The sequence below is a fragment of the Cygnus atratus genome, chromosome 3, assembly GCF_013377495.2.
Source record: "Cygnus atratus isolate AKBS03 ecotype Queensland, Australia chromosome 3, CAtr_DNAZoo_HiC_assembly, whole genome shotgun sequence".
NCBI lineage: Eukaryota > Metazoa > Chordata > Aves > Anseriformes > Anatidae > Cygnus > Cygnus atratus.
Window position 1 is genome coordinate 61,444,096 of NC_066364.1, and position 17,431 is coordinate 61,461,526.

Below are 17,431 nucleotides of genomic sequence, written 5' to 3' on the forward strand. Positions count from 1 at the left end.
AAGGAAAAAAACAGCTCTCAGGAATCCCCTCTTCAAGGCAGGGACTCTCACCAGCTGGGTGCAGAGCTGAACCCTGCACCCAGGAATTCTGCGCCCCCTCCTACACACCAGTACAGATGGAGGGACATGGGAGCAGCTAGGACACCCGCCTGAGAAGTGAGGGACAGGGATTAAACTACTGCAGGATAAAGTGGGTATTAAACACTGTACAACTTCAGGAGCTGTGTTTTCATCATAAAAGTGGGTCACGTTAATGCATTCTCTCCTGCTCTTCCCGCTGCCTGATTGAGAGCAGCCAGCTCCTTGTGCTGCAGCCAGCGCTGCCTGACACGGTGTGAGCTGAACTCAGGCAGCACCAGGACTGCTCCCCTGCAGGGGCAGAGGCCAAAGGCACCCAGACTGGGGCTTGGGAAGAGTCTGTCAGGATGAAGCAGCCACTGAGCTGCCAGGCTGCCCAGGAGTTGAAACGGGGGTCCTTACAGTGGGGGTCCTTATAAGGTGCTGAGCCCTCAACAGCACAAGCACCTATGCTGCAACGCAGGCAAAACTCAGGTATCTCAGTGGTGATCTGGGTCTCGGTCTAAGCATGCAAGAGGAACAGACACAGGGCATCAAGGATTACATTAAGCATTTCAGTACATAGTCTGAACTGTGTAAGTGCAGCATTAGTGAACTCTGAATTAAATCCACACAATATACCTATCAGGTGGGGTGTGGTAATGACAAACATCTGCCTACTGCGCAGAGTACACTACAGAAGATGGCATACATTGTGATAAGTGAGGAAGAGTCTAACAGAAGCACTTTTATATAAAGCTGCAAACCCTTGTCTACAACAGATTCCAGTGCAAGCACAGATGCAAGTACAGTGGCTTCTGTAACCTTATCTCACTTCCCAACTCTTATTCCTAAACTGCACTAAAGCACAAGGAGCTTTTTTAGTTTTGCTTCTTTGTGAACAACCAGAGACTCCTGCCTAACTAAATACGAACAGTCACAGTTTTGACTGAAATATTAAGAGAGGTATAAGAACATAAAATGTCTTAAAAGTTCCTAGGAAGACATCTGCTTTTAACATACCATTGAGGCAAGCAAATAGCTTTACAATGTGAAACATACAGAAGGGCATACCTGTTTTAGTTCCAGTGTTGCTTTGTCCTGAAGTGAATTTCTTGTCTTGTATTTTAGAACCTTCAGCTGATAAAATAAGGAAAGAAAAAAGATTTAATTAACCATATTGTTAGACAATAGCTCTCTTTTTCCCTTCTCAGTGATGCTTTGGAAACCACTATTTCCAAAGAACAAATTTTTTTTTTTTTTTAATTAAAATTTCCCTTCTGAAGAAGTTGGATGAATCACAACGATAAAAACAAGTTAGTGGAAATAACTGAATGAAACTGCAGGCTAACTTGGAAGAAGCAAACATATTGCAATGCAAGGTGAGAAAACTGTGTTGGTAAAGGTGACTCGCATACCCTAGGTTTCTGAAGGTATGGTACAAGATACCAGTAAGAACTTCACAGACTTCACAAATTACTGATGCACCCATTATCCAGAATTGAAAAGAGAATATTTTATGACCTAACTGAAGTCTCAGTGAGGAGAGATTTCTTAATATTTTTAATAGACAGACACAGACACAGATTTCTAGGTTGGAAGAGACCTCAAGATCATCGAGTCCAACCTCCGACCTAACACTAAGTACTCCGCTAAACCATATCGCTAAGCTCTACATCTAAACGTCTTTTAAAGACCTCCAGGGATGGCGACTCCACCACCTCCCTGGGCAGCCCGTTCCAATGCTTAATAACCCTTTCGGTAAAGAAGTACTTCCTAACATCCAACCTAAAACTCCCCTGTCGCAACTTTCGCCCATTCCCCCTCGTCCTGTCACCAGGCACGTGGGAGAACAGACCAACCCCCACCTCTCTACAGCCTCCTTTAAGGTAACTGTAGAGAGCGATAAGGTCGCCCCTGAGCCTCCTCTTCTCCAGGCTGAACAAGCCCAGCTCCCTCAGCCGCTCCTCGTAAGACTTGTTCTCCAGACCCCTCACCAGCTTGGTCGCCCTTCTCTGGACTCGCTCGAGCACGTCCATGTCCTTCCTGTAGCGAGGGGCCCAAAACTGAACACAGTACTCGAGGTGCGGCCTCACCAGAGCCAAGTACAGGGGCACAATCACTTCCCTAGACCTGCTGGCCACACTGCTTCTTATACAGGCCAGGATGCTGTTGGCCTTCTTGGCCACCTGAGCACACTGCTGGCTCATATTCAGCCGACTGTCAACCAATACTCCCAGGTCCTTCTCGGCCAGGCAGCTTTCCAGCCACTCATCTCCCAGCCTGTAGCTCTGCTTGGGGTCGTTGCGCCCCAGGTGCAGGACCCGGCACTTGGCCTTGTTGAACTTCATACAGTTGGCCTCAGCTCATCGGTCCAGCCTATCCAGATCCTCCTGCAGAGCCTTCCTGCCCTCGAGCAGATCGACACACGCACTTAGCTTGGTGTCATCTGCAAACTTACTGAGGGTGCACTGGACGCCCTCATCCAGATCATCGATAACGATATTAAAGAGGACTGGCCCCAGTACCGAGCCCTGGGGGACACCACTTGTGACCAGCCTCCAACCAGATTTGACTCCATTCACCACAACTCTCTGGGCCCGGCTATCCATAGACATTTGATCAGGCCCTAGAAAGAGGTAATTCTAGTGCTCTGGATGCCCTTTCAGTGACCACTCATAAAGGAAAATGAAAAGATTCATTATCATACTTCAAATCACCACCATATCCTTGGCTTAGCGTCTATTTAATTGAAAACTCAGGCAGGAAATTAGATGCCACAATTTTCTCAGCTTACGATTCATCTTCACCTCCAAGAGCTCCACTATAGCAGCATTTGAGTCCAGAACACTACAATCTGGGATGAGTGCACAGACAGACTGTAATAACTCTAAAAACCCCTCCACAGACAGCTAGGAAGTATTTGCAAGCAAGGATAAAAAGAAAGTTATATTGATATAGCTGAGGGGAGGAAAAAAAAATACATAAAATCTCACTAGGAATGAGAGTTGGAAAAAAACATTTAGCTTTAAAAAACTAAACAAGCATTCCTGCATTAACTTCACTTTAAAAACAATTTATTTTTCAGCAGGCTCCAAAAATTTTCCTATAGAGCCCAGCCTTAGCACCTCAGTGAGTTGATTACCTACATGGCCTAACAATCTTTGTTTCTCCTTTAACTCCTTCTACAGGCACGTTTCAGGAGGAACATGGATGATAAAAGACAGCAAGAGGAACCTATATTAACACTTAATCCATCTTTTTTTTTTTTTTTTTTGGGGGGGGGGTGCAGGCAGTGGAGGGAAATGGAAAAAGCTTCGATCAAATATTCAATGTTCAAAGCATTTTTTTTGCTGAGATCAGCATTCAAAAATCACACCATCTCACAAAAAAAAAGTGAAATTTTAAATTGTACAAAAAAGACAATCCTCTTCTATAAAAGAGGGAACAGCTATATTAAGTCTCTTTTAATCCATAGAAGAAACTGCTGTTGAACCTAATGAATACTGATTCCAGCTCAGAAAGAGAACAGGCATAACATGGCATAACAGGCAGCCAAACAAAAGATTTTAGCACTTCGCTGTTTTAAAGGCCTCATGCTTAGGATTCATTCTACCAATAAGTAAGGCCACTGATTTTTGTGAAATAACCTGAGCAACACTTAACACTGGCACTTCCAGACTTGGTAGGATCTGCCATTATCAAAAAACATACTTTTTCCTTTCAATGCTCCAAATGGGTGGAACTACACCGGAAAAAAAGTGTTTTATTCATCAGAGTAAGTGCATTTATATATATATATATATATATATATATATATATATATATATATATATATATAAGATATATAATATCTTACTAGGAAAGTACTACCTTATTTTGGGGGAGGAAACGGACTGTTCTCCTGCCTGAAACAGCTATTTAGAATATTGTCAGAGGAAGACCCGCTGTAATGTATGAGGAATGTACATCGTGAGCTCATTTACCTTTGAATAGTTCATCATGTGATAGAAGAAGAAACTGCTGTAAATATTAAATATACTGTTTCTGAGCATTAGTGAGAGCACTGATCTTCTGAAAGCTTTGACACAAGTCTCTCTGCATGCCTCCTACAGTGCATGTGCATTATTTTCCTCAAACATTGCACTGTAGGATTATGCAATACTTCTTTAATTTCAAAACAATGGTTTAAGTGTACAGATAATCCAGATAACACACTTGTAGCAGAGCCTAGCTACACAGAGCAATATTTCTTCCATATTTCCTTTCTTCTGACTCTTCCTTGGAATATTTTGACACAGTTTTAGTACATAGGCACAGGACCACAACAAGTGATGAAGAAAAGAACAGATGGCACAACCATGAATTTTAATGATGCTGGATATCAAATAAGAACTGGCACAAGTATTAAGAAGCTAGTGCATGTGCACTCCCACACAAAATACTTCTTGCTCTAAAGATGCAAACAGATGATCAGACAGACAACTAAGCATCTAAAATACAAATTTACATATTGACAAAATTGTTTCCAGCAAGACTCAATAACCTAACATGTGCCAGGAGAGACACCATTCACTACCTAGCACTTGCTCTCTTGCTTATCTTGAACCACTCCCTTCCTAAGGAGGGAAAATGATTATTAAAAGAAGCATTCGAAATAACAGGATATTTTTCTGTGCAGCATTCTGGAAACATAAAATGTTGAAGACAGCCTGAGTAATAGTGTAGATACATTGGGGAAAACAATTACAGAACCAGAGTTGTCAAGGCTGGAAGGGATGACAAAGCCCACCCCTCTGCCCAAAGTGGGGTTGCCTACAGCAGGCCATGCCCCATTGGATTTATGAACATTGCCAAGGACGGAGACTCCACAGCCTCTCTGGGCAACCTGTGCCACTGTTTGGCCACTCTTCAAAGCAGGGAAGTTTTAATTATGTCTGAATGGTATTTCCTGTATTTCAGTTTTGTGACTCTGGTTTTGTGCCTATGGTCTTGTCACTGTGTCACAGAGAGGAGTCTCGCTCTGCCTTCTTCACTCCGCCCCAACCCCACCAGGCATTTTCTGATGTTTCTTCTGATCTTTTTTTCCTAATGCTTGCCTCTCTTCTCCCCTCTGAGGCATACAACCCCGATGTGCTTGCCCTGACAGTGCTGTCACACTGGCAAGAGTCTGAGGCTCTGGTCCTTTGAGGAAGGCCGCCAGCCACAGCACAGAGGCAGCTCTGCTACGGGGCCTCGACCTCCAGAAGCGGCACCCTGAAGAGATGACACGCGGTGTGAGGGGACACTTGGAGACCACAAACAAAAGATGGTGCTCAGACCAGTGACAGGTTCAGGTCACACCCAGCACCCCTCACAGGACCGCACCCTGTGGGTGTTGGAAACGGGGAACTGGACAGGGCTGTGCTAACAGGAAAGAGCGCACGCACGGGTTAGCCCAAGGCACGCGGCCACCACACATCCGCCATTTCAGACACTTCTGGGCAAATGGTGTGCTGAGGGGTGAACTGGGCACGGCCTTCCACTGCTTGCTCTAATTCCACGAGTGTGAGGCAGAAGCAGTGAGAAACAGCCAGGAGAAAAGACACAGCTAGGACTGAGGAGGAAGGACTAAAGAAAACCTATCCCCCGGACCCGTGGCTGGTTGGCACATTGATCAATTCACAAATATTGCTGTGTTGGGAGCATTCAGCACCTAGCTGATCTGTTTGAAAGCAACAGCACCGAGTTTAAAGACTAAAGAGTTAAGTTTGGATGTGAAATTCCCTCTAATGGCAAAACTGGAATGTTTATCCTACTAGCAACTTCATGTGAGTCGGGATCCTTGGGGGTGGATACAGAGGCAACGAAGTCCAGCACAACTGAAAGCTTTCTCACTGCTCTTGACTTTTTTCTTTTCTTACATCCACAAATTATGAACATGGCATCACCAACACGCACACATGTAAACACCGCTCTTCTTATTTATAGTAAAACACATCTTACAAATCTTTAGCGTTTCTTATTCTTTGCATCATCAGTATCATCCACATATACGCTTGGCAAAGCAATATATTCAGTAACGCTTTGGTGCTGTCTATTCCTCTAGAGGTAAGCACTGCACTCCAGGCTGATCTTCTACTTGTATTTTAAGATTGGAAACCTGGGAACAAAGGACAGTGACCTCTCGAGAGATATAGGTCGGAAAGATCTATCGTTGACCAAAAAATTTATACGATGCATGCAGCTCAGATGATAGATAAAAGGTAAAAACCAAGCTGCTGGATGTCTAATATTAAAGCCTTCAGAGTAAGTCTGGACAAAGTTATGGTTGCTCTCTGCCTCAGAAATCTGGGACACAATAAACCTTCAAAAAAAAAGTAAACAAACAAAACCATCAAAAACAAACAAACAAACAAACAAAATAAAACACCACAGAATAAAACACATATGCATGCTTGTTAAAGATAATAGTTTTCACAAAATCCACTTGTCAGTAGCAAGAGGAGCTTGGGGAGAACTGGGCCTGGCAATCTGCTTCAGCACAGCTGGAAACAAACATTTCCTAGCACCTCCGCAGGGTGCCGGGGGTCGGGCTGACCCTGGCCACAAGCACCTCCTGACAGACCTTCTTCCTCCAGCTGTGCCTCAGCTGAATGCCAAGTCAAGGCTGCTCCTTGCTTTTGTTTATTCGCTTTATGCAGCAAGAACAACGGTGCAGCCCACGCAGCTCAGGACCTGTATGTGCTTTTTCATAAGATTATTTGCTTTAAGTGTAAAAAGAGGACACTGACAGTCAGTGTCAGTTTTGCTTTTGTAAGCTCTTGTGCACATGTACAGAACAGTTATCAGAGTCCTTCAAAACAAGATAGCAAGAAAATTCTTTACTTTCTACCACCACGAGCTACAGCAGGGCCCTGCTGAGGAGCACAAAGATCAATTAAGCAGAGAGACCCAACCACAAAAGTCTGAACACAAAACCAAACCATCTCATCACTGAAATTCATTTGTATGTACTGTTCACAACAGCTGTGTCTGAGAGGTTTGCTCTGACACTTGAAATGTGCAGAAACACAGGTACTGAGCATTTTTTGCATATATAAAGCATCTCCTCCTTTTCTCCTCCACGGCAAAACCAACTTAAAGCTTCCCTTCCCTGAAGGAAGCAATACCTGGTGGCTTGTAGGTTGCTGCCAGCCTCCAAAGAGAAGGCTCAGAGCCCGGCGGCTCGGAGCAGCGCTGGGGGTGAGCTCAAATCTGAGAGTTTTTCACACGACAGGATGGGGAAGCAAATGAAATATCCAGAGAAGAAAGGACTGTAGGACTGAAAAACAGGCTGCAGGAGGGACAAGGGTGTGTGCTGTTGACGTGCATTTTGCAGCAGCTCGGTCCAGGGGGTGGGAGCCAGTTGTGAGGCCGAGGGTGCCCAGGCAGCAGTGGGTGGCACAGTGCTGCCGTCCCTTCAGGTTACCCCTGGGGGCAGAGCATGCAGACAGGAGCAGGACCGAAGCATCAGGGAGGAAAACCTATGCCCTTCACGCTTACTGTCAAGCCCCCTCTCTCCTCCACCCAAACCCAGAAGCCCTCTTAAGAGCCCTGGTTTATATGGTTCATAAAGGGAGGCTAGAAAAACTTTCCTAACAGACCTACCACTTCAGAGGAAAAACTGAAACACTTCCAAACCAATACCCTCAGGCTTCTTAATCCAAATGCTACAGAAAACTGTTAATAAACTGGGTCTGCTTAAGCCATTAGAGCTCCAATCAAAATCCTTTTGTAACAAAATGTTCTCATTAGCAACGCTCTTCATAAAATTATTTTAAAAGAAAAAAAAAAAAAGATTTACAAGGGTCTTCCCATTACCATAGCAGCAAGGCTGTAAAAACTGCAACATGTGAATTCACCAAAAAAGCTTAAATCTAACACGTTTGAATGATTCCAAACTAAGACCTCTACTTCCATCTTAAAAGAAGAAAGAGATGCACCTAATTTTGGTTGGATGTCAACACTTCGATTCTCTTGTTAAGGGAGCTTGGTTGATGGAACTGTTGAGGGAACTGGGGTAAAATGAAGAGTACTTGCAGACAATAGACCAGTTTGCTATTTTTAATACAGTTAATATGTGCCTTCACAGTTTAGGACATAAGCTTTTTGATACTTCCAACATTAGCAAATGGAAAATACCCATTCTTTTAAAGTCTAAACGGCGGTATTTGCATAGTACATTCACAAATAGAGGTTTGACTCAAAAGAGTGATAGCGTAATCTAGAATTCATTTTTACTCACTGAAATAGTAAACCAAAGCAAAGTTTACACCTCACTTAAATATGCCTAGAATTAATTTTACATGCATTAAAATAATTTATATTCTAAGAAACTTGAAGCTGAAATACATCTTCTCATAATTCCAGTGCAGAGGAACTTAATGTCTGGTTTGCAAACATAAATAAATTAAAAGATACCAAGCTACAGTGACTATTCCAGTTTTCTTTCCTCTGGCACTTATCACAGAAGTCTACCATCAGAGCTGCCACACAAAGCACGGTCACTGACAGCCTTCAGTCTCTACTGTCCTGGCTGAGCTAAGCAGAAATGAAAACTCCTCAGCATTGCTGTTTACTACTCGTGAAACTGTATAGAAATTGCTGTTGTTTTCATCATATTGTAGACTAGGAAGACAGATGATTTTAAACTGTCACAGCTAATTCATCACTAAGTTGTAAAACACTTAAAGACAGAAGCATAAACAGATTTCTTTGGAAACAATCCACAGACAAAATTGGATATCGCAAGTATCTACAAGAAAAGGGACACATGGGGATTTTTTTTAAGTTAAAACTGTGTAACTGCTCTACTGGGAGATGCCTATTCATAAAAAATTACTTTTGGCTTACTATGTTGGCTTTTTAAAGTACTGAATTCTGAAATATTAAATACCACAGGACAACACAGCAAACAGTGCCTGTGCAGGCAGAACCCTTATGCTGCTTAGGCTCTCAAAGAAAAAAGAAACACAAAGCTAAACGTAACGGCATTTATAAAAATGTGACCATGCACATTATTTGTCCTGGATAATTATATCAGGTCATTATACTGCAATATGGAGCAACGATATCAACATTAGAGGAGCACTGGAAGAAAGGTCCCTGTTAGCTACTGAAGAAGCCTGTGCTGCCAAGCAGGGGTTCTGGCTGGCAAGTCTGGCCAGATACAGATGAGAGACATGAAAGGAAGCTTTTGAATTACACCTCACCAAAATAAAAGCCAAGATGCTACCTGCTGAGGGATTGCAGAGCAACGTCATTTACGTCATTTCCAGACACCCAACCCCAACATCGTGTGCTCTGCAGCCTGTCCCAGGCAGCGTACAAACACCAAACCTGGGCAATATCAGACCCACAATGGTCAGTCTGCGATTCTTTTGCTCAAGGCCAAAATACTTTCACCCCAGGTGCAAGAGTAGCAGCAGCTCTCCTCCTGAATTGGGAGTGCTGCGGGCAGCACTGGCTACTGCTACGGCAGACAGACCCCCACGTCCAGGACCTGCTCCTGCGTGCTGCCCCAATGGCTGGGCGCTGAAGGCTGCCCCAGAGGACGAAAGGGAACACCTGTACATTTCACTGGGTGAAAGTCACTTTTCTGGACTTTGACCGGCGAGCTTGCTCCAGACAATGAGGTAATTCCTGTGAGAGTGTCCAAGTCACGAGGAAGCTGACACCTACTGCTGGGAACCGGAGAATTAGGCACAGACCTGTCTGCTTTCAGCATCGCACTGATCCCAAGGTCAAGCCACTGGAGCTGGGGACAGCGCGTTGAGTGTGCACTATTTGATACCCCCTCGTTCAGAGGGCACGGTGACCGATGCACATTGCAGCCCTTGAGTTCTACAAAAACACAGACAGCAGCTCCAGTAAAGGCAATATGGGGATGGAAAGAGGGGAAAAATGGATACTTAGCTGTAGATTGCTCTGTTAGCAATTTGATCCTGAGAGCTAAGTATTTTTAAAAACAAAGCAACCTCTTTAGTCTCGGCTTTGCAATAAGAGAAGGTAATGGCTTCTCTCTCCCTTCCCCCTAAAAAAGTAAACCAACCAAGCCAAATCAACAACCATAAAAAACCAAACGTTATTTTGATGCAATGTGTATTTTTAATTAAAATCAATATTCCATAAAGTGAACTGTATCTAAGGTTAGTTCAGGAGGCTCCCACGAGCTCACAGACTGACACTGTGCTTCCAGTGGCAAGAAGCCAGCCCACTGACAGACACAGGCCATCACACCCCTGCTGAACTCGGTGCATAACTATGCTCTCCTCCGTGCTTTCAGCTCTTCCCAAATTTGTCCGGGACACACTGGTCTGACAGGACGTAGTGCCACGAGGTGAACAGCCTCCACCTGCCAACTCCACCACCGTGACACAGAGCAGGCCTGTGGTGATGGCACTTCTGCCGTGACAACACCACGCTGACCTTCCAGAAGCCAGGCACAACTGTTTGCGCGTCTCGTGGTAATTAATCCCTTCCTACGGTAGCTGTTGCCATATGGGGACATCCCCGTAGGGGCACACCATATCCAGGCGAGGGTGCGTACCCCACGTGAGGATGAGCTCTGCTGCGTGTGTAATAAACTGGTAACTGCACTCAGTAATAGGATGCTTCCAGCACTTTTCACCCCCAGAAAGGTTGCAAGAATTTTAAAGAAACACAAAGCACTGCAAAAATACAGTAAAATGAAGTGACACAAACCTTGCAAGCAGAAGAAAGGAGGTTCAAACCAGCACGATTCTCTTTCAAAGCCTTCTTTCTAGTTAAGCCATCACCTCACACGAGGATGCAAAAGAGGCCTATAGCACAGCTCTCCTTCTGACCACTTCTGACCACCAAATGCTTTTAAGACACATTCACCAGCTCTCTGACCTTCTGAGTACCCCAAAGAGCTTTCTCCAGCAGCACAGCAGCTCTCTGGACTCCTGCTTACAAGCCTGTCACATGAAAGCCAGTTCCCTTTGTGTTCCACCCCTAACAAAAGCCACCTACAATAAAGAGATCTCCATTAGCCAAGATTTCACCTCCTCTACTTTAAATTACTTTAAACTCAAAATCACCGTGCCTGCCAAACTAAGTGGGCTCCTGGCCTTCATCCCATAATTGCTTTAAACAGATGTTCAGCCTCATCCTGTTGCCTCTATGAAGAGGACTCTGTTGCAAGGGAAGGCTCATTTGGGGAGGATAAATGGGGGCTCATCACACGAGAAACAGGGCACCAGCCTAGCCTGTAGAACTGATGGCTGTGTTCAGCTTATGACAAAAACACATCTGCAAAAACAGACAAGTGACTTTGAGACCGAGAAGTGTTTTACTCCCAAAGGAACAGGGGCCGACAGCTGGCTTTCAGGAGACCCTCTCAACTCTTTTACTAACGAATCACTAGAAATAAGGATGTCCAAACCGCAAGAAAGGAGGATGGGGGTAGTGGGGAAGAAGTAGTGTTGTTTAATGCTAACATCGAGGACATTCAGTGCTCCTTGCAGAGGAAGGTGGGGTAAAACTGAAGCTGACCGTAATTGCCTACGGAACCTACAGAGATTTCTGCAAGATGCAGCTTCTAAAATATCAAAGTGCCACGACTTTGTTTACTAAGGGAAAAGTTAATTGCCATGTGGGTTTCATCTACTGCCTCAGCACACTGAGCTAGCTCAGGTACTGACAGCAGGAGAGCTGTGTCGACACCAGGCCAACACGAGAGCTCCTCTTGGCCGAGAAGCCAAGTTAAGCATTACCCTGAGACCGCCACACCGCATCTGGCACCTAATTATCTTCACACAGCACCACGTTAGGCCGCTTAGATTTATGTCTGGGACATCCACTGGGGTTTCTCTCCTAGAGGTAAGTTCTGGACCACTTAGGAGCTAGTGATCACAGCAAGTATTGTGGGGAACTGTTCCACTGCTGCAGAGCTTCCTGGGCAAGGTTCATGCATTTTGCATGGATGTTCAGAGTCACCCTTCCAGCCTTGAAAAAAAAAACAGAACTTGAATTATGACTGCCAGTCTCTATAGCAACAACCTGCCTCAGCTAAAGACAGCAGGAAGAGATGCACAGAAGCCAGGCTTTGTTTACACAACCTGTTCTGTGCAGACAATGATTTCTGAAACAGTTCAAGCTGCAAAGACTGCATGCTGTTCTTCAGCAGCTAAGTTCCCGGATCTGTGTGTTCAGGCCATTGCCCTAATCAAAACCACACCTGCCTGAGGAAAAGAGGCAATTTTCTGCATGCCTGCCGCTTCCTTGCAATGAAAGTTCACGAGAATGGATGCTGTAACTGCTTAGGGGAAGAGCAACACTCAAGTTTTCTCATTCCTCTCCTGCTCCTTATATGAAAGATATGTCCTTTTACTGTAAGCTACATAAAACAAGCACATAATATGATGCAAAATGCATATATTCTGAAACAGTGAAGCAAGAAGGAATGCTTCCTACAGAGAACAAAGCTGAAACATTGACTCAAAAAAAATGTATTTCTGTTACATGACTGAGCCTTAATCACCTCACTCCCCATAAAAAGTAAAAACTGTACCAGAACCAGGCCGTCATACCTAAGGAGGTTCAAGATGAATGCAGCCACTACCAGTCAGGAGATCAACTAAATTATCAAGACACCGTTTACTGAAAAATTTGTCTTTCAAGGTGACCATCACATCAGTTCAGGGGCCAATTCTTTCCCGTAATCTTCATTGCGATTTTTCCTCACTCAGCTGCCAGTAAGCAGGACTTCCTGGAAGGAGGCATTGCTTCACATACGAGCAGCAGGACCTAATAGTTAATTACCGCACTGCATACACAGAGTTGAGGCTGCACAAACAACCTTAATTATTTCTGAGCTCTACATCTTTGACTTTCTAAACACACCATTCATTTGTAAAGTTTTTCTGAAATTATATGTTTAACATTGCATATACCGGCATGCAATCTTCAAATAACACTAACATTTATTTTTAAGCCTCTCTAATACAAACACATCAAGTGGTTACTAGAGCTCTTCTTTGGCTTTCTTGTTACGATAATAACTCATTATTTCAGGTACATTGATAAAACCAAAGTATATCTTTCTCTGGGTTCTTCCTGGGATCTTAGGATGAGTACCAGAGTACTTGGCAGTAGATCTTAACTTTACATGCTGCCCCCAAATATACATAACTTTTATCAGAAAGAAGATTTTGTTGCTCTACAGAAACTGTGCAGCTGATTTCTTAGAGACAGCCACAGACTACTCTAGTGGCAACACAAACGTTTGTCACAAGAAACTATTAATTCATAGTAAAGACAAGAAACATTGGGAGTTCGTGCAGGTTTTCTTTTAGTTCCCTAAGTGTCGTGTCTTTCGCTTTCCAAGAATTTGCTTGTTAGCCGTTTTGGTAATTATACTGCCTGACTGCCATAATTTGCAGCTCTTACCCTTAGGAGGCATAACGTTCACTTTTTTTTCACCCCCTCTGGTCTTCAGGGAAACCTTTTCTCTCTGACTAGCCAGCTTCTACTTTGAAGGTGTTCCATGATTTCAAAACCTATTGGAAAGGATTCTGCAGTTCTCAGGTGTTAACGACCCCTGAAAACTAAATCTTCCAGAGAAGTAACATGCGTAAAAATTGGTTGCTACAGAAAATAAATCAAAACCAAAACTTCTTAGTCTGCTTTCCTAAGGGAGCTAAAACAACAACAAATCTTCCATTGGCTCATCGCATTGCTTCTACTTGGATATATGTAGGTAGTGCATCTATCCAACAAGTCAAAGCTGGTGTTAAAAAAGTATTATTGTCATTTTATTTGGTGCCTTTGTTACCTGGGAAAACTCCACCATGGTGCTGGCTGGCTTGTGTACAGTGGACAGAACAAAGAATAAGTGTTAAACTTCGTGCTTTGTTCTTCAGATCTATTTTTATATTGTATTACAAGAATGAAATCACAGCCTTTGTAAAGTAAAATGTCCAAGTGCTGCACCTTGCACTAATCAAAATCTATTTAACACCAAGTTTTAAACATTCAAGAATAAAAAACAGAAGTAATTTTAAACCAAACTCTTCAAGTGTTCAGTATTTTGCAATGAATGCCTAGAAGTTGAGACTAGAAGTTGCACAGACCTTTGTATTTGGTTTAATGTTTCTAATAACTAAACTACAAACTGTTTACAATCCCAAAAGGTTTGTAGACACTGACCTAGAAAACAGTTTGCAACGGAGTTTCCATTAAGCTGTTTCTTCACAACTTTACATAAGCAGTACAGCTAAGACAGATCAAAGCCTGACTTCATTCACCATAGAGTAGCCTTACTGATGAGAGGGCTGCTACCTTCCAAAAACACAATCACATGCTTAAAAAAAATATTCTGTAGTATGTACATGTATAGGGTATATTAAATCAAGTTGCACAGGCGAGTTTCGTTGTGAAATTTCCTGACTTTTCAGTGCTTGGACTTGGAATCTTCAATGTTAACGAGGAGACTGCATTATGTACTGGCACATATTAGTCACCTAAAACTAACAACAAAAACACACACACAAAAAAAAAACCACCATAAATGTAAAAAATACATAGTTAATTTTATAACCTCCCGCCAACAGATTATCGAAGCAGTTTAGGAAACCTAAATGCTGCATTCTCTGACAAAGCTGATTTGGCAGACCAAATTGCCCTGCCACCAGATGGGGAAAATGACATGTTTTGCCAATATTTTCCTTTCCTTTTCACCAGCTGCACTCCTCCTCCCCTTTCCCTACTGAAAGTGCTCCTTTGCTCTTTTCCTGATCTTACTGCCTCCTCCTCCTCCTCCCGATCCTGAACCTTACAGAGGCTGAACCATTTAAATCTTCCAAAGTTATAAAGAGCCTGAAATGAGCCTCCTTTAACGGGAAATGTTAGGCAACCTTAATTATTTGCCATCTGCCTTGTAAAATTCATATCAAGCATAAGAAGGATAAAATTCTCACCCAGTTATTTTACCATGCAAAACATCTTGGTTTTACAACACCACCAAGAAAATGTTTCACGGAATTACAGCCCTTTAGTCCACAGAGGCTCTGTCTTTATTCCAGATAGAGGCAAGAGTTTACACCTCTGAGTCTCCTACCTCCTCGCAGCAGCTCAACGGTGATGGACTGGTACCAATAAAAATGAAGCAAAACTCTGCTATCACCAGGAGTGGAATAAATACTGCATTTCATGAAGGGCGTCTGAATTGTCCTCCAGAGACGATGAGAACATGTTTACAATAATTTATACAGTGGTTGAGTCTCTGTCTTTCAACACTAAATGTTTTACAAGGATTGCTAGACTAAACTATAGCATACCATGTGTGTCTTCAGAACTTTTGATAGAATATGTTCTTGGCACGGATTCTCTTGTTTGGTCAACAAAAATAGAGAAAAACGTGATGGTCAGGTGAGAGTGTTTGTTGCAAGTGACTCAACTGTGCCACCGGAATACGCCCAAACCCAATCTACTCCTTTGTAACATGCATTAAGTGCTCCATTGCAGCATCACAAAAATGTATAGATTACAAAATGGTACCAAAAAGAGAAGAGATGAGCAACATAACGTTGCAATGGTACCATCTGACTCCAGATAGCAATGCATCCTCCACCACACTCGGAGTCACGCTTTGAGCACCCAGGCAGCCTGCTCCAGGGCCTGGCAGCCAGGGACAACAGGTCCAGTGGCTTCAGCAGGGGCAATGAGACCTCCCCTCCGTGCCCTTAGAGGGGGAGGCGGGGATGGAAAAGCACTGACGACTGCTTCCCCTTCAGGCAAGCAACTCAGCCACTGTCCTCCAGCTCTTCCTGTACGCAGGGAGACGTGGCTGAGAGGCTGGTTGCCAGAGCCATTACGTCTTCTTGCGTGCAACCACCGAATTGATCTGGCTCCGTACCAACAACGCAGTGGTTCTCACAAATTACCTCCAGGATCCCCAAACAGACAACTCTGGGGCTTAACTAGATACTATCGAGTTTTTGCTTACATGGGAGACAGACGCCAAGGCTTGGTTACGCCAGACTTGGGCCACGCAGCTGAGTCACCGCCGGCATCAGGCCAGGCACCAGCTGCTGCCCAGGCTCCCTGCTTTGCAGTGGTGGGAGTTATCTCCAAAACGGCCTTTCCTAGAAGGCTACCCTTTCTGAGCCATGCCCTCCTGACTCCCATTCCACAGGGAGCCAGAGGCTATCAGTGGTGCTCTAGGCCTTCATATTTCATTACAAAGACCGTGGAGTCAAAATGACCGACTCACAGAGGTTAAGCACTAGCAAAGTCCCACTACAATTCCAGATAAGGCCTTTGTAATTAACAGAGCCTCACCAACTGCAAACAAGCTCCAGACAAGTGCTTTCCATCGTTCTGCCAATCTTCCACAGTGATCCAAAGCTAGCGCAATTGCTATGCTGAACGTCACTGAGAGCAGAACATTAGCGTCTCAAAACCACGCTCCACAAAAGCGCTGACAGTCCCTGTCTTCCTGTTGACCCAGACGAGCATTAAGTTATAATTGCTCATTTCCTCTACCTGCCTGTCCTTTAATCAAACTCCTGTTTCTGTATGCATACCTGCTGCACCATCCAACCAGACCTGGACATTTGTGCTGCAAGCAGAATGATTTCTTCCAGTGCAGACAAGATTTGTTGCCACTTTAACTCCAGACGTCCCTTCTTGGTTAACTCATGTCTCGTCCATTTCGTCTGTGAGAGAACAGGATTTTCCATGGGACGGGGCAGTCAAGAGCTTACCGCTAATGAGGTCCTGAACTACTAAAAGATGAAAGCACTTGGGAATGTGACTGAAATAATATGGTACATGACACCTTGTTGTTTTGTCTTTGTTCACACAACATATGTTTTAAAGCCAATCACTAGCATTATTCACATAGGGTGCGGTTGTGTAAGACATCACCTTGCTCTACAGCCCCTTGACAGCACAGCCAGGGAACTCAAGAACATCGCTGTCTATTGCCTGAGCAATTAGGCTTCATATCACAGATACACAACAGAGGACACAACAACAAGATGCATTTTGTTTCTGTCCAATACACTTTAAAACATTAATTCCAAAAATTGAAGTGCCAGTTAGCTTAGGTTCGTAAGTGCTTACCTACTGCTGTGCCAGCTTTGCAATTAAAAAAAAAAAAAAAATCAAACTCATCAGCACTTTTTACTTCAGTAAGCATCTCTCTTACTTTTAATAGAGTATCAGTGCCAGAAGCTGATGCAACTAGAGAGAAGCTGTCTGCAAAACCAAGCAGTTTAAATGTTCCCTCAACCTTTACATAATCCACCAGCTCGTCTGTGAGTAGTCCAGCAGAGCATCTCCCCACGTCAATGCACTGATCACCTGCAGCAAGAACTTTTCTGGA

The 17,431-nt window shown here is 43.8% G+C and overlaps 1 protein-coding gene across 9 annotated transcripts in view; it reads right to left on the reverse strand.

Moving 5' to 3' along the window:
• The window catches only part of MAP7 (microtubule associated protein 7), a 110,654-nt gene that overhangs the window by 51,351 nt on the left and 41,872 nt on the right, over positions 1-17,431 (reverse strand). For all 9 annotated transcript variants that reach the window (XM_035538918.2, XM_035538919.2, XM_035538911.2 and 6 more), the window contains one exon: positions 1,132-1,197. In XM_035538918.2, coding sequence (XP_035394811.1) covers positions 1,132-1,197 — 66 coding nt within the window. The remainder of the gene's footprint in view (positions 1-1,131; positions 1,198-17,431) is intronic.